The sequence below is a fragment of the Larimichthys crocea genome, chromosome XIX (genome assembly GCF_000972845.2).
Source record: "Larimichthys crocea isolate SSNF chromosome XIX, L_crocea_2.0, whole genome shotgun sequence".
Classification (NCBI taxonomy): Eukaryota; Metazoa; Chordata; class Actinopteri; family Sciaenidae; genus Larimichthys; species Larimichthys crocea.
The window spans coordinates 1,440,284-1,460,556 of record NC_040029.1 but is presented as its reverse complement, the minus strand read 5'-3'; the positions used below and the strand labels follow the sequence as shown (position 1 = coordinate 1,460,556).

The 20,273-nt window shown below is 40.2% G+C and overlaps 1 protein-coding gene across 5 annotated transcripts in view; it reads right to left on the bottom strand.

The window, feature by feature from the left end:
• Window positions 1–4,007: 4,007 nt before the first annotated feature.
• Window positions 4,008–20,273, bottom strand: part of LOC104926389 (sodium-driven chloride bicarbonate exchanger) — a 42,571-nt gene continuing 26,305 nt past the window's right edge. For 4 of the 5 annotated variants that reach the window (XM_027291440.1, XM_027291441.1, XM_027291443.1 and 1 more), the window contains 19 exons: window positions 19,811–19,899; window positions 19,343–19,500; window positions 19,117–19,204; window positions 17,431–17,577; window positions 16,770–16,870; window positions 13,138–13,312; window positions 12,552–12,685; window positions 12,148–12,393; window positions 9,722–9,827; window positions 8,787–8,948; window positions 8,102–8,215; window positions 7,294–7,455; window positions 6,921–7,172; window positions 6,764–6,832; window positions 6,496–6,669; window positions 6,288–6,410; window positions 6,115–6,179; window positions 5,205–5,318; window positions 4,008–4,394 (listed from right to left, as the gene is read on the bottom strand). In XM_027291440.1, coding sequence (XP_027147241.1) covers window positions 4,319–4,394; window positions 5,205–5,318; window positions 6,115–6,179; window positions 6,288–6,410; window positions 6,496–6,669; window positions 6,764–6,832; window positions 6,921–7,172; window positions 7,294–7,455; window positions 8,102–8,215; window positions 8,787–8,948; window positions 9,722–9,827; window positions 12,148–12,393; window positions 12,552–12,685; window positions 13,138–13,312; window positions 16,770–16,870; window positions 17,431–17,577; window positions 19,117–19,204; window positions 19,343–19,500; window positions 19,811–19,899 — 2,555 coding nt within the window. In that variant the 3' untranslated portion in view covers window positions 4,008–4,318. Of the gene's footprint in view, window positions 4,395–4,823; window positions 4,862–5,204; window positions 5,319–6,114; window positions 6,180–6,287; window positions 6,411–6,495; window positions 6,670–6,763; window positions 6,833–6,920; window positions 7,173–7,293; window positions 7,456–8,101; window positions 8,216–8,786; window positions 8,949–9,721; window positions 9,828–12,147; window positions 12,394–12,551; window positions 12,686–13,137; window positions 13,313–16,769; window positions 16,871–17,430; window positions 17,578–19,116; window positions 19,205–19,342; window positions 19,501–19,810; window positions 19,900–20,273 lie in introns of all 5 variants that reach the window. The other variant, XM_027291444.1, reaches the window with a different exon arrangement.

Below are 20,273 nucleotides of genomic sequence, written 5' to 3'. Positions count from 1 at the left end.
ATCAACTTCTTCTTGTGCCACCTTTTTTTTCCTTCCTTTGCTTTTTTTTTTTTTTTCTTCTTGATGTTTCTTGTGGTTGTGCAAAAAATAAATCACCTGAACTTTTTGCACTGTGTTGATTGGTGTGTTACTACACTGTCAGATGATTGTGTTTGACACAAAGCGTGCAAGCAGATGACAAATCAGTCCTCACCGATCAAAGAAACTCAAATCATCACCGATCAGACGATGATAAAAATGATGATTTTTTTTTTCTGACGAACGCTGCACTGCAGGTCAAAATTTAGTTCAAATGGCACGTTATGTTATGCGCATGTGTACGTACTCAGATCTGAAACGGACAAGCGGGGTGCAGCGTTCAGCAGGAGGCATGTAGATGGAAGCTTCACCAGTGATGTGAACAAGGTGCTGGACTCCTTGGCTGCAAAGGAATATTTACTCTGGGTCATGACCTCCAAGCCTTCAGGGGAGAGGTAAAAGTGAGTCACATGGCTGATCTGATGCATACCTGAAATGTCCGGCTTGGTCTGATTGTGATTTTCTTTCTTTTGCAGTAAGAAGAGACAAGAAGACCAATGAGATGCTCCTCAAGGACTCCCTCTGTGTGCTCCACACAAAGCCATATACAGCAGGAATAGAAAGCCATATTGCTTTGCATGTTGTCACGTCAACACTATATTTAAACGTGTAAGTCTTTTTTTTAACTTACCGAATGTGATGCAAAGCTACAAACCACCACTCTTCCGTCGTTTTTATGGTGCACCAGAGAGAAGAAATGAAATTTTTCTACAAGTTTAAATTATTCTCTGTATTTTTAATGTGAAAACAAGAACACAAAAAGTGAAATCTCAGGTAGGCCTATAGAAAGCACATGTAGTGTCGTTGGTTTTCATTGCATAATATTAATCCGCTCTGCAAAATAAAGTTTCTCATTGTGTGTTCGTGGCATATTTATTTATTTATTTATTTTTGACAATTGCTAGATTAACAGTTTAGTTCCAACAATGTCAGAAAATAGTTCAAATTGAACATCCTAATCTAAATTACACCTTTTTAATTAAAAAGATTAATAAAGCATTATCTAGATCTGACACTTATTGGTAGTATTAATCTAATAATATTTTATCATTGTATTGTATTAATTACAATCTGAAAAGTAACTAGTGATTTAAGTTAAACATAGTGGAGTAAAAAATACAATATTGTCCTCTGAAATGTAGAGTATAAGTATAAAATAGCAGGAAATGGAAATACTTAAGTACAATTTGGAGGTTCTTGTATTGAACTCAAGTACAATTCTATCCACCACTGCATCTTTTGACCCATTTTTCATTTCTTGTAAGTAAAACTGTGAATGCAGAACTTTTACTTGTAGTGTAGTTCATACTTTTGTAGTTGTAGTTTGTTATTTATACTTTAAGTAAAGTTTCTGAATAGTTCTTCCATTACTGTCTGTCCAGAAAGACTGGACAATGCATGAGAGTTATGATTGAATGAAAATACAATACACTAAAGGTTGAAATTATGATTAAGCATTCCAGCTCATACCCAGCTTATGTTCAGTCATTTCATGTAATCCAAAACACCTCATGGGATCATGAATCAGGAAAACCCAACGCAATTCAAAACTTGCCTGCAGGAAGTGCAACAGATTCCTCCTACTGTCTCTCTGGGAGCATCATGGGTCAGAGATCCAGACCCCTCTCCTGTATCTCTACAACACGGATGTTAGAGAAGCTTTAGCCTGAGGGTACAGGGTGCTCTCTGCTCTCTATGTCCCATGAGGCCAAAGACATGGAGCTCCTGAGGTCAATGGTGGAGACAAGGAAGGCAGGAACCACACACTGTACTTAGAGAGTTGTACAGAATAACTCTGGGGAACACAGGATGGTACAATACTGAAAAAAATATCTATATAGTGCATCGAGTATGGATATGTTAGAACCCTAGATGACCTTTGACCTCCAAGTAGAGAAAATTAAAGTAGCACATCATTTCAGCAGAGTTTGTTTAACATCTTTATTTATGCTCTCACTCACTCACTCTCTCATTCTCGTGAAACAAATCACATTATAACAACAGATCTGAACTGATAGTCTTCTATACAGGTGACTTAAATTATTCAACAGAAAGTGTACAGCTATCACTACCAAATTTAAGGCAGAATTCCACACAGAAGTGGTCAAAATATGTGATATTGATATAATTTTGACCCATTAGTTAGTTTCTCTAATCAACTAAGAACCATCAATTAGACAATGGGAAAAGAACATCTACAACAAAAACCTGCCATCAACACTGAATTCATGTTAGTAATATATTAGTAACATTTTACATGAATAAAATATACTATGTATTATACATTGTTAAGACTCTTTACCGTTTATTACATGTTGCCCTTCCCAGAAAAAGGGTATTATTGCATCTCTAGAAGTAACCATGGTCCTGCAGCAAGACAGTCAAGTCTGTTTCACCGTCATGCAGGTGTTTTCTTTTTTTTAAAAACAATTAGCTTCAGATGCTAACACATTGAGGGTCATTTGGATAGGAGATCACACGTCCATGGATGACACTTACTGACGAGATGACAAAGAGTATGAAGGTGGAAAACACAGAGCTTTCTGTACAGTCACCCTAAAGTCCATGAGTTTTTAAAGAGCCAAGTCCAAGTAGCCAGAGATACTGAAGGTACCCACACTATGCCGCCATGCTAGCTTGAAAATGTGATTTTTCCGTAAACTGACCCCAAAATATCCTTATCCCATAAAGGAATTGTGTATTTTTTGCGAAATGTGCTTATGTATGCCAAAAGTTACGTAAGAAGATTAAGGCCCTGTTTACACGTACACGGGTATTTTTAAAAACGGAGACATTTCCCTTCGTTTGTACCTATCTTTTACACGCAAACGGTGAATTCGCCTCTGAAAACGAATCTTTCTAAAAACTCCGGCTAGAGTGGGGATTCTGGAAAACTCCGGTTTTGCGTTTGCGTGTAAATTGAGATAAACAGAGTTTTAGGCAGCTGATGCGCCAAAAGTGCGACCAATGTTTACTTTTTGCTATGACGATGATCGTGGAAGCAGCCGCCCATAGGCTTGGCGTAGTTATGATGGCGCTTGATGGCGTTTTTATGCGGGTTGATGTAAACGAAAACTTTTTTGAAAACGATGCTATGTGCACGATGTTATTTTGGAAAACGGAGGGAGGGAAATATTCGTTTCTCAACATACCCGGCTATGTGTAAACCTCTCATGTCTGTGCGCTAAATTTTGCGCTAATGCTAGCTAGCCAGAAAATTCTGGAGTGTGTTTTCCCATTTTTTAAAAATGTTTTATACAGATTAAACAAATGAAATATAAAGTGTTAGTTAGCTTTTAGCAGATTTTTGTTACATCTGGACACAGCCAGGCTAGCTTTTAGCAGATTTTTGTTACATCTGGACACAGCCAGGCTAGTCACGTCGCCATTTTCACTCTTTGTGCTAAGCTAAACTAGCCTGTTACTGGTACTAGCTTCGGTAGCTTCAGAGTAGTCATGAGTGGTATCAATCTGCTCGTCTAAATCTCAGCAAGAAAACAAACTAATGTATTTCTCAGAATGCCAAACTAGTCCTTTCATTCGTTTGGGGAATAATTTTAATGGAGAGACACTTAATTGTAAAATTGCAATGGAGAAGACTCTGGAGTGATATGAGCTGTCACTGTCACAAAAACATTTAGATATACAGAATATATAAAATGTATATTTAATACTTCCAAAAAATTACTAGATTTGCTATAGAGCCAACTCTTTAAGATACCAGTGAAATAGATTACTATTGGCAAATATCTACTCTTCAGGTTTTCTATTGTGAGATGCATCAAGTCGATAGCGGCAATAAATACTGCACACAAAATCCACACGCTTGCGGGTTTGCTGTGGCAGGTTTTTTAAAAGGACAACTTGCAATTGTTGTTGTTGTTGGAAAAATATAAAAACATACAAAATACAAATAAAGTAGATTTAAAAATTGTTTAAAATTTTTAATTGGCCCATTGACACAGCAGTCAGTGTTAAGTGTCATATAATTCCGGTTCCCTCTGTTGCTGGTATCACCAAACATTGATATACATAGAAAAAGAACACAAATGTGTCTCAGTTCCTCATGTTAATACTGTTTCTAACAAATTCTTCTTTGTTTTACACAACTTGCACACAGACTTACATGACAAAAACACAGTGTAGCACAATACAAAGGTGGTTGAGTGTGGCACGGTATAGTTTTTTTTGTTTTTTGATCTACTGATTGACAGCACAGTGGCACCACCAGTATGTGTCATCACAAACTTGTCTCCCTGTCCAAGCTCTTCTCATGCCTTCGACGCTTCTGTCGCTTTTCACCGCCACTGGAACTACTGCACGGGGAAAAAAATAATTAATTAAACCAAAGCATATGTATTTCGTTTTCAGAAAATCAAGTGCAGATAGCAGATGCATTGCCAGCTGGCTGACAATCAAACAATCCACATCAAACGGCATGCAATGTCTCATAAATGTCTCATAATTAATAATAGCAGTACACTAAGGTTTACTAGTGAGCATGATATAGTGCTATTGCAGCAATATTATAACTTTTACAACATGCAAAATCATCATAAAGTGTGTCCTTCAAGTAACATGCACACCCAGGCCATGCTTTGACGTCAATCCATTAATTATTGATTTATTTCTCCATTCATTGAGTCACCGAATCATAACTTGCAGAACAGACAGAACTCTTTCCATCATGCAACATTCAACACAGGACGAGACTCTCCATGCTGACAGGGACTGGGAAGACTTACCTTTGGGATATCAGCTTCTGAGAGGTTAGGAAGGGGAGCTTATGAGGTGTAGAATGGAATGAGAGAGGCAGTCAGGAGACACTATGTTAGTCTACTCTGTGGGAAATCTGCGAGGGCAGGGCCGCTCTTAGATAAACCCCTTTAATCTAAACATATGGGCTCCACAGTTTCCTGGAAAACTATAAAGAAAATGTTCCATAACTTCTTAATAATAAACACCTGCCACTGCTTGCTTTAACACCCAAAGGAAGCATTTTCACCTTGAAATTAACACCAAAAAACCCACAAATGATTTAGACTCATTAGGTCTCCATGCAGCATTTAAAATTAAAGCCCTTTGATTTATTAGAAATACTGATCTAGATATACATAGAGGCTAACCTTTTAGCGCTTGGTTCCTTCTTGGTGCTCTCAGTAGGGTTGACACTCTTCCACACATTTCCGAATGATCCTTTGGACATCTCATCAGTGATGTTCACTGTGGCTGGATCACTCCTTCAGAACACACACAGAAAGACAAAAAATATTGTTTCACTTTACATGTGAAGAAATATGCAGACATTTAGGAGAAAACAAGCAAGACTGATAACTACAGCTGCTGCATTTCATAAGGAGATAGTGTACATTGTACTCAACTACATTTATTGTGCATTTTATTTGCTTACTAGACTATAAGATATGATTGTTTAATACAATATTGTGCATTGTGATCAATTAAACTACCCATACAAGTAGCTGAAATTAGCTTCAACATAAATGCTAATGCTTTTATCATTCTTCTGCATAATAGATACTTTTACAAAGGTACTTTAAAATTGCAATAACCGATTTTTGGTGACTTTGAAATCAGGTTAATAAGCTGTGAACACTAACATCCTCATAAGAGCAACATTAGCATTTAGCATTTTAGCATTTCTGGCCAATTGATGTATGCTAGTCCAGTATTCACTTTTCTTTAAGCTCACTTTTTGTTCTCCACCAACTCTTGAGACAAACATTTGACAAACATCCATGTTTAGCAGCTACTCACTAACACAAACAGTGTGTTCATGGTTTCTTAAAATGATACAAGAGACATGAGACTAATCTGAAACAGTAAAGCTGTGGGGTGGAAAACCAAAACAATAAGCTGAAAGATACTAAAACGCTCCGTACACCTTTGGCATCATACAAATTAATTTTATCCACTGTCAATCTAAAAATATTGATTATAGAAGCGTTAAGTACATTTCAAACAGGTGCAGGCCACTTGTAACTACTTGAATATTTTTATAAGATTAGAATGACTTACTTGAAGTTTCCCTCCAGTGGCACTTGTACAATGCCTTCTTCCTCTGCGATAATACTGTGCTCCTCCTGAAGAAAGAGACACGAGAGAATCACAAACACTCCATTTGATAGCAGCTTTACTGCTACCCTGGTGGAAATTTAAAATCATTAGAAGCCTACGCTTTAGTTGATTACCTCTTGTTCTGCATCTTCCAGTTTCTTCTTCTTCCATTCTGGCATCAGGTCATCCAGCCAGCTCAGTTCTCGCTTTGTGAACATGAAGTCGAGCAGCTTACGAATGAATACCAGGGCCAAGACCTGAAACAGCAGAAAACAGATATAAACCAATCACATCCATTAAGCACAGAAGTATACGATGCATTCATAACTACAAGTCGGTTACCATCATGGGGAAGACGATGGCAGCCTTAGAGGTCTTGATGACCCAGAGCAGGACCAAACAGCTGAGCTGGACGATGGTGAAGAGGTGCACCTTCCTCAGTGGGACGTGACGAAGGTAGATGAAGTCTGGCTGATGTTTGGCCGGCATGCTGAACAGCCTTAGACGGTCAAAGAACTGTACGGATACAAACAGGCAATCCATTTTCATCCTGCATCTTTTATTGATTAGTTTTTCTAATCAAATAGCAGCAGGCCGAATCAGAGCTCACCTGAATGCCTCTGAGTGAGGAAGCTCCCATGTACAGAAAGACTCCGTACAGCACAGGCATGGGGATGAACTGGTGACAGACAGAGAAATATTCAGGATAAGATAGAAGATAGAGTCTAGTACAACTGTCCCGTATATTTTAAAACGTATCCACTGACCTTGAGCACAGAGGTCATGAAGACGGAGCAACCCATCAGGGTGAAGATCATGAGGCCGGTGAAGCGCTGCTCTCGGATGCCCAGGAACTTGGGCTGCTCTCCGGGGGCTGAGCACTCTGACTCCAGCTTCAGGCTGTTCACGTGGGAGATGGAGAGCACGGTGGCTGCCACGAACCACGGCAGGCCCATCACTGAGCACACGCCCAGCATCACCCCCACCACAAACAGGTCCAGGTGGTAGCCACAGCCTTTCTGAAGATTTAGAAGAAGATGGCAAAGAATTTGTCACATTCTCTGGCCTTCATTGTGTACAGTGCATTTGATACAGATATCTGTGCTTGGTATTTTTTGTTTCATGAAAGTTCTGAAATACCTTCAGTTTGTGCTCCTTCCTGTTAATAATGACGGCGGTGATCTGTTGGTCCATGAAGATGAGGATGGTGCAGAGCAGAGCAGGGATGAAGGTGATGATGGTGGTCCACCAGGGGTTGGGCCCCACAGGGTTTATAAGCCAGCCACGATCATCCCTGGTTGGCTGTGGAGAGTGAAGAGAAATGGAATGTGATTAAAAAGAAATTAATCAATGAACTGGTCTTCAAAGATTTAAATGACAACAAGAAAAAAAACTTCAATTCAATCAACTATGACAGATGACATAAAGAACAGTCTGCAAAACTACCTGAAGAAAACAGTGAATCATAATAACTGCTGGTTGAATATGAACATCATATCACATTTGAAAGGCCACAATCAGTTGTAATGAAGTCACTCAGATTCAAGAATAACAAAGAAAGTGAAGCTGTGACCCAGAACTTAAGAAAACATGCAACATATGTACATTATACTTAATTTATCCCACTATGTTCTTCATTCTCATGCTCATATTCATTTGATCACTGATGATTCATTCTTGATTATCTTTTGAAATCTAATTTGTTCTTTCTTTTCATATTTTCAGATCATTATTCTCTACCTGTTAGCGCTGAAATAATTGAATCCTTTACTTGTGTTATCTGGTTTTCTAATGATGTATCATCAAATGTGTGGACACCAAACTAAACACAAAATAATGAACATTGTCCAACATCAAATCTAAATAACATTCTTAGTGTGCCTATTGTTATTATGCCTTATTCTTACACCTATTCAGAAGCAAATGGCAGCTTTTTATGTTGACTTACTTTGAACTTGCTGGGAACCTGTAATTTAGGTGAAGGGATCCCCAAGGCATAATCTACAAGGACCATAGTGAGGATGGTGATGAAGACTGCAAAGTCACTGATGATGGCCCGCACCTGGAGGTAGAAAGACAAAGAGCTCTTCAGACAAAGTGGACTTTGGCTGTCAACATGCACCTTTATTTTTATTATTTGTAACAAATGTCTCTGTTAAATGAACTATACTATGAACTGTAGACATAAAAAGTCTGTCATATCAAGCTTTCTGGGAGCTTTCAGTACAGTACCACAGTGTAGCAGTCATCACCACAAGGTGGCGCCGGTATACTATAGATTAGTGTGTCAGCATCACGCCACATATTACGTTCATGAGTGTCATCTCAATGATAAATCATAGAAATTGCACACATAGAACAACCACACAGACTGCAGGATTTTTGGCTGTATCATAAAACAACCAATAGATGGCAGCATAATCTCAAAGAACACAGAGAGAAGTCAGCCAGGAAGCCAATTTCAGTGTAACTTTGTCCCATGGCAAAATGAGAAGTAAATGGAGGACTGGAAAATTAATGAGGCAGACTGAGTTCTGCAGCTTCCCTACGCTGGAAGACAGTCAAACAGCAAAATGTACTTCTAAACAGATACCCTCACTTGAAGTGTGGGGCGACTATAGTGTGATACGTGCCTTGGTGGGGAAGTAGCGGCTTGTCTTGAACTCCTTGAGGAAGGCGGACATGAAGACCGTGGAGAAGAAGAGGACCACGCACCAAAAGAGGACATCAGGGATGTAGGGGCCATGGGGGCCACAGGCGCTTCCCTCGAACTCCCCGTGAAACATCTCGCACTCCTACTGGCACCAGAGGACACGGTGGTGATGATGGTGATGAGGATGATGATGGACGACGTAAATCAGGAGGGTGAGCATGAGGAGGACAGAGATAATGAAGCCAATAAAAATGATTAGAGCGGCAGTGGAGAAGATGGTGATGATGGATGTCGGTGGTGAATTAGTGAAGTCTGAATATCAACAATCTGGTCCACTCAGCAATGATTTCTTCAACACTCTATGCTTTAAATATCTATATAGTACACGGTTCATACATGTGCATCCAATCCCAATGGCTTTCCATGACGCTGTCTAACAGGCACGTGTAGAAGTGACGCAGCGCGTTGTCACCGAGAATCCACTCTTAGCAGTTCATCTCCACGCTCGTACTGCACGGTTAAATCCTGTGAAATCCTGCCCACGCATTCTTAATCCCAGCCCAGACTTTTGACGCTTCTTGATAAAGCAAAGAGTGGGCTAAGTGAGACACAGTGCCAGAGGCTGTGAGAAATAGCCCCAACTTTCAAGGGTATTTTGTTTGTGGGTTAAGTTTGAAGGCTGGCAACTGTGATGAGATGTGCTATTTCTGTCTGTGTTCGCCTCCCCTCCGCACTTAGACTATTTCTTAGCAGCTTACAGATCTAGATCTTCTTTGGGTTCTTTATCCATCATTACAAGTTTACTTAAACCCAAGAAAGTCTGTTTCTACCTCTAGGCTATGGATAATCCTTATTTCTTGGCAACTTATGCACAGCTATTGCTTTAATTCACCCCAACTCTCAAGGGTTCCTTACCTTGACCTCCAGCATGGTCCAGTTGACCTGTGAGGCTGTGATGTTTCTCTCCTCCCAGAACTGCAGAGTCTCATTGCTGGGGTCCCTGGGCTCCACACATGCACACCTATAGAGGAAATATGAATGTTGACTGGGGGTCTTACTTTTATGGAATATAAACTTTTGGATTGCTGGTAGGACGAAACAATCAATGTGTCAATTTGACCTTTTGGAAGTTTTTCCCAATTTACTTGACATTCTTTAGACCAAACAATGAATTTAATAAAAGAGAAAATCATGCACATATTAATAAATAAGTTAAGTAATCATTAGTTGCAGGCCTGCAAAGGTCCACTCTACATGACATGTTCAGCCATCAACATGAAATGACTCTTTCTGCTGGCATTTTACAAAAATAAATGTCAGCATCCACTGCTGTCCACTACACTGGAATAGAAAGTCACAGAAGGAGCACCTGGCTCGACACAACAACCGCTAGTCAGCTTCTAGAGCTCCCGACACACACTCAACATGGGATTATTTGCCATAAAGTAAAAGCAGTTACTCAAAAATAGTCTGCTATACCGCTGTACCATCTGTCGTCTGATGATGCAGCAAAACACTTGAGCATGTGTATGCGAATGTGTTACACTGTCTTCACTGTGCAAGAAACTCAACGACAACAATGACATCAGTATAGGATGCTTAAAGGAGCATTTCCATTTGTGGATGCAAGGAATCTATTTTCTGTTGTTCAAAGGCACAGACTTTACTAACTCACATTAGTTAGTTCATAAACTTTTCATAGATAGGTGATAAGTAGGTCATTTATTGACTTCCCTGTGAATTCAAATTGTGTTCAATTGCTTCTAAAGTCCATTTTACCTCCAGATTTCTCAAAATGATTCTATTTTCATTGATTGACTGTCCAAACATATTCCAACTCTTTTGAGATGTTTCCAAAACAATGTCAACTTGAGTCCTAGTTTTTCAGCTTCAACATCTTTTTGCACTTATCCAAATTTGCAGCATTAAAAGTATGCCAAAGTAGCTATAAGTGGTTCCTATTCGCGGTGCACCATTGGATGTCCAGACTACTATCACTAACACTGGGTTACTTAAACCTGATGACTTTCAGGCAAGTTCTGAAGTTACAAGGAGCGACAGGCAGAGACAGAAAGCCAGGGTCATCATCAGACAGGGCAGGTTTGGCCACAGGCGTAGAGGCAGGTTCAGACAGCACCAAATTCAGTGTCAGACAGGGGCAGGTTGGGACACTATGCATCTCTGCAGGGATCGGGGTCAAAGAAAATGTTCAGGTTTGAGGATTCAAACTCCTCCAGTCTGTCCTCATGTGAGTAAGGTATTCGCAGGTTCATTTGTTGAACTGATTTGGGCTGAGCCTTATCAGCTCCAGTTGTTACATTTTCACACTGAGCAAACACACTAAGCAAATTAACAAAATTCTAAATAAAGATTTTGTACAACAAATAATTCTCAAATCGGCTCTTACAACCATATTTAAGGAGAGAGAGTGCTGCATAGTACACACCCTTGATGAATGAATATGACGACTATGCCATCCCCTATATCTATTTTTGATGAGCAAACTGCACAAAAACTACAAAAAAATATTTTATGTCCAAGGAATGCAGTTCTATTTATGTAATATTACATTATCAGCTGCAGTTATTACATTTCAAAGGATTTTTTTAATGCTGTGCCAATAACATAATAACCAGCCAACGTAATAACTTATTACATTAAAAAGTTATTGGCTTTGCCTCTTTACTAGCCCGACGACCCAGGACCCAGTTCCTTCTTCATGTTCACATTGGCTGAGGTACACGACATCCTGCATGGATCTAGAGAAGATTAGATACACTATCCCCCCCCCCACTCCCACTCCCTCTTCTTTTCTTTTTATTTTGTTTACTTTTATTTTTTAAATTATTATTTTCTATTTTATTTAATTGTCTATTTTTAATGTATTTCACCCCCTTTTCTTTTTTTTTCTTTTTTTTTTTTGTCAGTGGATGTTTAAGTACGTAAGGGATTGTGTTGTGTTATGGATGTTGTATGAAAAAATCCAAAAACTTTCCTGCTGTGCATTGATTGTCTTATATGTATTTTATCATGAATAAAAAGACCATTGCAAAAAAAAAAAAAGTTATTGGCAGGTATTACGTTATTGGACGTTATCACATTATCGGTTGCTACAATGTATGTCCTCAGGCAGTGTAAATCACTCTGAAGATTTGTGTTCCATGTCGGTGTGATAGGTTTTGACTGAGTTATGACTCCAAGAAGGGGTGTAGATTTTGATGCAAAATCCTGTCCCTTAGTTTGACAACCTCTTTAAAATGATAATAAATATCTTGCTTTTATCAAACAGTCTGAAACTAAAATCATAATTAAACAAACGAAGAATATAAATCAGCACTTACGAGTACTGTGTGAGCTCCTGAAGGTTGTTGTGTTTATTAATGGGGTAGTGCACCCCCAGGTGGAGCAGCTTCTCCAGAGCCTCATAAATGAAGATGATGCAGATCAGTGCAGCAAAAGCTTCCTCAGTGAAGCGTGTGATGTAGCAGACAAGCGAGCTGGCATCCGTGGCCACAAGCAGTAGACAGAAGAAGGCCGTCCACAGGCCAATACAGGCCCTCAGGGAGAGGTAGGAGAGGCCATAGTCCCTGAGAGAAACAGGACACACACACACACATGCACAGGAGTGACAGGAGTGCAATTAGACATGGCATCTCTACTCAAGCAGAAAGCACACACCCACCATCAACACTGAAATATTCTACTATAACAAAATGTGCTGTACTGTGAAAAGAAGATAACCTACTTGCAGAACTTGAAGAGGATTTTCTCAAAGACGAGAACAGGCCCCGTGCTGCCCAGGATGGTGAGGGGCTGACCGGCAAAAAGAGAGTAGGCTATCCCAGTCATGGAAGCCCCGAACAGAGACTCAATAGCACTCTGAAAACACAGGAAACGACGCACTGATTCAACTTTACAAAGTCTTTTTGACTTTTGTATTATTGCAATATCTAAAACACTGGAGCATAACCTTCACCCTAATACAGCGGCTATAATTGATGAAACCTCTCATAGCATCGTTTTCAGCTGCAGCAGGCTCCACTGCAGAGTACCTGCTCAGCAACAAATGTCAGACAGACACATTCAGCGAGTAGCTGGTGAACATAGTGGAACATTTAGCGGCTAAAGAGCCAGATTTCCCTCAGGAGATGATGAAAAGTGAGTGAATATTGGCCAAAGCACGACTCCACATGAATGTTTCTCTGTTATAAGTTTGTAATATCAGCTTAAAAGGTCAATATTTGGTCCACAACTTGTTTCCAGTGGCTTACAAATCAATTAAGACAAGATTTTTAGGTGTGATTTTAGAGTCTCTTGGGAGATGTTCTTACCACACGTCCCTCTGTGGCCTCACCCAGGAGTCCTCCAAAGGTGATGACAGGTGACATGCAGGCGCAGTAGAGGAAGAGGAAAGAGGCCAGACACTGCAGACTGATGGCATCTGTGTAGTCGGAAAGGTAGTGAGGAGCCTTTCGCTTGATGTCCAGGATTAGCCCACCAAATATCCTGTGGTGAAACAGGGATTTTATGAAGGTATCGCACATAAACATAAGATGTGCATATGTTAATATGGAACCACAGCTGTTTTATAATCAGCTTCGGCTGATGCTTTTATCCAAAGCAATTTACAAAAAGGGAAACATGGACATGTTAGTGCAGCAATAAGTACTACTCATATAGAATCATGTGACAGGTGTAGAAGGGGATAGATTTATAATGTCCAGTTGTTGGTAGTGTTAGAAGAGCTAGAGCCCTCTGATCTCCAACAGATGAGAAAAGTTTGGATTGTCCTGAGTGTACGGGTGGCAGAGCCAGTCATCGTTCAGTAGAGGAGGTAACATATGTCTGTATAAGGACATTCAAGGGTATTTGAATTTAATGGGACTGCTACAGGTAGCCAATGAAGTTCGCTGAGCAGCAGTTTGACATGTGACCATTTGTGTTGATTGAAAGACCGGACGCACCGCCACGCTCTACGTGATGTGACCCTCCAAACCTCAGACATAAATGTTAGAACTTTTTTCCAGACATGGAAAATGTGATGGTACCTGAACAGCAGCTCATTAGAGGACTCCGGAATAGCGATGTTTATGTTTCAAAACAGTCTATCAATATCAATAATGCACCATAATTGTTCTTTTGATTATTTTATTTTTTTAGCCATACAAAAAAAAGTGTCCAGACAACCAGTTGGGAATTCAGTCAAATTTTCTGAGACGCACCATATTAATTAGTAAACTTTAGAGGCGCTGGTAGGCAGATTTTGTCACCTTTAGACTGAGCCAGGTTGGCAGATTCCTCCACCTGATGCGACAACAATCATGAAAAGTGGTAAGAATCTTCTCGTCTCTGGGAAAGAACCTGAACAAAATGTGGAACTATTCCTTTAAATAAAATACTAATTCTCCCCACTGCTGAACAAATGCTTAAGCTTAGCAAAGAGCCTCCACGCTGAGCCTACTTCTGCATTGTGTGTGTGTGTGTGCTTGTATCCATGTCAGTGTGTGCACATTTGTCGACTCATGCCACGACTCTCAGCCTGAGCGAGCGGGCTCTCCTGCTGCTGCAGCGAGTCGAGGACCGCGGTGAACTAGCTGGAGGTGGTTGCCGTGGCAACGGTGGGTGGGGCATTATGCTTATTTCAGCCTGAGCAGTAGGCAGCGATGCCATGTCCCGGGAGGTGGTGGTGTAGGAGGAGATGGAGGAGGTGTAGGAGGAGATGGAGGAGGAGGAGGAGGAGGAGGGAGTCAGTTTGATAGCTGAGACTGGGCTTCCGGCCAATCTTAGCTGGGATAAGAGCCGCAGCATACCGCAGCTCAGCAGCAGCACATCACTCACTCTGCTGCTATTAAACCACAGAGACGTACACTAAACACCGCTGTGCACTTCGCTATCCTTTCACTGTTTCCCTGGGTGTCGTTAGATGATTTTTCTGTGATGACAACATGATACGTTTTCATCTTTTATCTCTTCTTTCATAACTCTATATCTGCCTTAGACGTCAGTGTCTTATGAACAGGAATAACTACAGGTACTTTGAGTTTTGACCCTTACATGCCTGGGTGTTTCCTGAGACTTCAGATACCTGTTACTGTTAAGTAGTACAGACTGGGCTACAAACAACAAGTGCAATGTGCAACTTTTTACAACAATAACCCGAACAAAACAAATTTTTTAGTTACTTTTCAATGATAAAAATGTAGCTTTTGTATTTTATTGATGTTTTTGCACATACCATATTATAACCACAAATCACTGTTTTGTGACACCAGAAACAGTTTGAGGAATAGGACACATGTGAGTACAATGGAAAGGAATTAGACAGGGTGTAATATGATCCCAACCAGACCAGAGGGCTTTAAAGAAGCCAACAGTATAATAAGGCTACAGTAATACGAAGCCTCATTATGTCTCACTTGTTATGAATTAAAGTAATGAAGTCTTGTGTTTGTTTATCACTGAAAAATATTAGAAATTCAAGTTCCGAGCAGAAATTGTCATTAGCACTGGTGACATGATTATTATAATGAGGAGAGCAGTGACTACAAATACACAACACAGTGACAACATGTGTCTTGATTACTGAGCAATGTGGAAATACTTCAATACACTCACAGTAAAGTATAATGAGTCAAGTAAAAGTACTTGTTCTGCAGTAAAATGTTTCCCCGTGACTGATATCTTATTAATATGTGACATTATTAGACCGTTTGTACTGATGCATCAATGTGGCAGCATCTTACTGCTGTAGCTGATCAAGGTGGAGCTGTTTTTATTTTATTCCAGTGGTTTTCAATCTAGTGGTTGGGCTTCTCCAAAGGACACAAGATAAAACTGAGGTGTCAGGAAAGGATTCATGAGAGGACTTTTCTGAGTTAGGGTACGGAATCCAAGACTGATCTCAATTGTTCTCTATCACGTCAAGTTTTTGAACTATAGGATCCCCGTTTTCTTAAAAAATATGAAAAATACTGTACTGAACAGATATGTGCTTGTTTTCACTAAACAAAAGTAACAGTCTGTGCAATGATCTTTTTGCTCTCGCCAAACCATGCCAACTTTTCACGCGTTCCTTTGGCCCACATCCGTAAACTCTCGACACACTGCTTGCACACTTTGTGAGGGGCCCATGGCTTTGTCTTGATCACAGAGTTTTACTTTAAAATATGCTTGTTTGACAAATGTTATGCTAGAAAAAAAAACTGACTGCAATTTTGGAATCAGCATGCCAATTTTAGTTTTAATCAGCATAAAAATATAACTCGACAGAAATCTTTTTTAAAATTGTTCCCCAGTGTAATTTGACCTCTTTGGGACTCGAACAGTTATTGACTGCCAACAACTCATAAGTCTAGTTTCCAGCAAATTTGAACCAAATCTTCCAAAAAAATCAGCACAAAAAATTGCAAGTAAATAGTACAGATTGGGCATATTCAGATAAACAGTTGATGGTGCTAATTCTCTAATCAGGTGTCATTGCACAGTTGCAGAAAAAGAGCATCAGAACTGCAAATGGTGAAACAGTATCTCCTGCTGTACCTTTCGCTGTGAAATACATTTTGCGAAGTAGAAGTTAAAAGACGCATACAATGAAAGTACTCAAGTAAGGTCCAGGTACCAGTTCATGCAGTAGGAATATTTCAAACTTGGTAAAATTACTTTCCACCACTGAGTGACTGTAATCCAGTAACAATATTGAAGAATGTGTGACTTTATCTGTGGGATAGAGTGCTGGCAAGTCTCTCAAGTCACAATGAATTCAAACTCAAACAAAAGGTCTTTGTGGAGTTGAAGTGTGAGGAATGATAATGGGCCAGTAGGGTAGTCTGCCTCTTAAGAGAGCTAAATTTACAATTTGGGGACAGCGAGGCAGCGAACAGGCGACAGGAAGACGGGGGACAAAGACGAGCTGAGAGAGCTCAAGGCTGTATGGCACAAATCATCCTGTTTCTCTCACACCTACCTCCCAGTGCGCTGGAGCTCAGGGCCACCGTGCCCTCCGTGTTCCTCCGACTCTCCAAGATCTGTCACTCCATTAGGAACAGGGGGAATCTTCCTCTTTTCCTGTGTGGTTAAGATCACTGAGTCAGATGTCCGTTACTGTTATTGTTCACCAGAGGTTATGTTCATTGTAACCTACTTTTAACCAAACTTTAGTCCCAAATAATGATCTTTTATGCATGAATCTAGCACATTCTGATACAGAGTTCATCAGCAGGATAACAATCTAATTGCACAGCGGTGAGTCATTAATTCACCTCAGGAGCCTAATGACAAAGACAAAAAGAAAAACAAGACTTTTTCAATCAGCTGGAGCTTTCTGTTAGATAACAACATTTGTTTCTCAAACAAGATGGTGGATCGCTTTTCAAAGTAGACTCAAAATAGCTTTTGGAGGAAAAATAACTAATGTTTTGGAGAGGATTGAGAGCAGAACCCGAGGGAGAGGCATCAAAGCACAGAGTACAACGCGGTTGAGATTAGAGGAGCACGCAGATGTTTAAAAATTTCTCAGCAGGCAGCACAAAGCAGAGGGGACTCACAAGTGTGGTGATGTATACAGAGACTCTGAAACTCTGAACAGTCTCTCAAATGTACTTTAGCTGAGTTCAGTGGGAGTTTACCTGAGAGGGCACGTTTTTGGGAGGCTCTATTCTGATGGAGGGGTCCCACTCTCCAGGGGGTAAGACCGTCACCTGGTCCAGAAACTCATCGATGCCTGCCACCAGATCATTCCTGTCTTTGGCCTTGTATGCAACATCATGGAAGATCTGAAAAGCAGAGCAGTTGGAGCCATAAAATATGAGTACATTGAATTTTTGTGTGTCACAATCATGATTATTATTAATTATTAGTCTGCTCTGTTCTATCATTTCTTTGTATTTATTATTATTATTATTTTTTTTTTTTGGGGGCCTTTTATGCCTTTAATAATAGGACAGCTGAAGATAGACAGGGGGTGACACGCAGTAAATGGCCGTCCGATGCGGGATTCGAACCAGGGCCAGCTGCAGTGAGGACTATAGCCTCCACACACGGGGCGGCCGCTTAACCCATAGTTTAACAGACAGAAATTCATATAAAAGCGCCATAGGTTTATTCAACAGTGGATTCTTATCTCCATAACATAACATAAACACTACAGAAGCATGAAATATTCAGAACATTAGCATACAAAGTGAATCTACAGGTGAATAACATGTTCCCTGCAGTCGTCAGTTTATTTGATGTCTCCTATTTGTCATATTCATAACCACATGGTGGCTCAAAAACAAATCATACTGATGGGTACAATCCATTCCCATATATGATGAAGTAGGATGACATCCATACGCTATTATTTTCATGCATCCCAGAGGATGACTGCCAACGGAAAAAAAAAAAGAAGAAAAAAACAACAGCATCTGGCTCTGATGATGGGCAGTCAGTAACATTAGCTCATAGCTGCACTGTGGGAAATCCTGTCACGATTTTCATGTCAAACTCAAATCCCCAAAGGCTTCTCCTGAGGCCAGAGGTCAGCTTCATTTATAGAAAAGCAACTGTAGAGCTGCTGACCTCTGATTTAAAACTCCATAAGCTGTCTTAATTCCAGATGAAACCACAAAAAAACAAACATAAAATATGATGCAGTGGGACTTGTTTGGAGTCCTGGATAAAATGAAATAAGTTCTTTAAATTCAATTACTGACAAGGTTTATGCAGACAAAACGTCATTACTAAAACTTTCTTTTGAACCAAGTCCAAAACACATCTCAAGTCTTTTAGAGTGCATAAATTAATCATCTTTATCTGACAAAACAAAAAGGAGATCTTTAAATAACTAAAAGCAGGTACTATCACATAAATAAATCATTTGTACATTAGACTCATTTTCACGGCTCCAGGGATAAAAATAACATACGAGGAGGTGAAGCTACTGAGCTTCTTATTTATGTGTATAGACTAATTAATTTTAAATGAAACAGGCTAATGTCTCTGATTTAAATTTGGAGTTTTTTCCATTTTATTTTGGCGGCAGCAGCTGTAACTGAAGGTGTCTGTTTCCTGGTTGTTATGTATTATTCATGTCAGTTTGGCAGAGCTCCAAAAGACACATTCAGTCAGGTATTTTTCAATATTTATGGTTCAACATGTCAAGTCTCCTCTCTTTGGCGTCAAGTTGCGACTCAAGTCGAGTCTTCGGGCATTAAAGATTCACAGCAGACAAGTCCTCAAGTCAGGATTTGTATTGGAGAATGTTCCACCCCTGCTATCATCATTACTACAGCCGGAATATAAAACCTGATAATACTGTACTTAGACCTCACCTCGTCAGTCATCAGGGTAGCAATAGACCGGCCAATTTCATGATACTGTGGACCTTTTCCCAGAGGGCCAAGCAGGATGAAAAGAAACCTGTGTAACACAAAGGACAGCAGTTTTTGTGTAAAAGTCAAATCCTTTTCTAATGAAGCATTCAGGGAGCTCATCTATCACAGAGGGAGAGAGAGGCAGAGACAAGCAAAGGGGCTTTTCCAGCAGCTGGCGTATAACCTGGTGGTGATGGGAACCTCAGCCAGGCCGTTGAGCAGCACAGCAGGAGCCAGGCGGATGAAGGCCACCACAGGGCGGTCTAGGAATTCAAGTTCCCCCACCAAGACATTGGATGCCTCGGCACCAGGAGGGATCTTCTTCATGAAGTGGAGGTCAATCTGTCAGACAGAAAGAAAGAATAACAACAGTACAAAAAGCTCCCATTAGAATATGTTTTGATGTAGATGATTTGTAAATGATTTTTACAGCAAAATAAAAATCCATTCAAAATCCAGATCTGATTCTGATGGTCCACACAACAAAAGAAAACATCTTTACTCTTGCTGACTTCCAGTCAGTTTCCCACAGTCTTACAGTGACCATTTCACACGTAACCCAATCTTGGTTAAACATACAATACTAGTTATGTGTCCAGCTATCAGTGGCGGTAGATAAACAGCAGGATCAGTGGTGGGTCCGGCTGCTCACCTTGCTGAAGTCAACGGCACTGTTTTCTCGGCTGACGTCCTGTTTGCCCTCATTGTTAGTTGGCTGGGACTGAGGTGAGACCGTTTGGCCTGTCAGGCAGAGCAGGAAAGCAACATCATGTCAGTTTTCACAGAGGCCCGGCCTATCACAATACTACTTTCCCACACGAAGAAGATAAAGGTCTCCAGTGAGTGAAAGGTACAGTTACATTCTCTGAAAAGTGTGATACAACAATGGATCCATTTGTTGTAGGTGCTGTACCTTTATTGACTAAAAAAGGTCCAGTCCTAGTGACAAAAGATACAATATTGTACCGTGTTTCAGAGTGTACCTGGTGAGTAAGCAAGATACTTCCAAATCAAGTGTAGTAAGAAAGTAAATGAGGTACAATCTTTAACTTCCATTTCAACTTAAATTTTTTTGAAACAAAGTCAAAGATTGTTCAGTTTCAATTTCAAGCCAT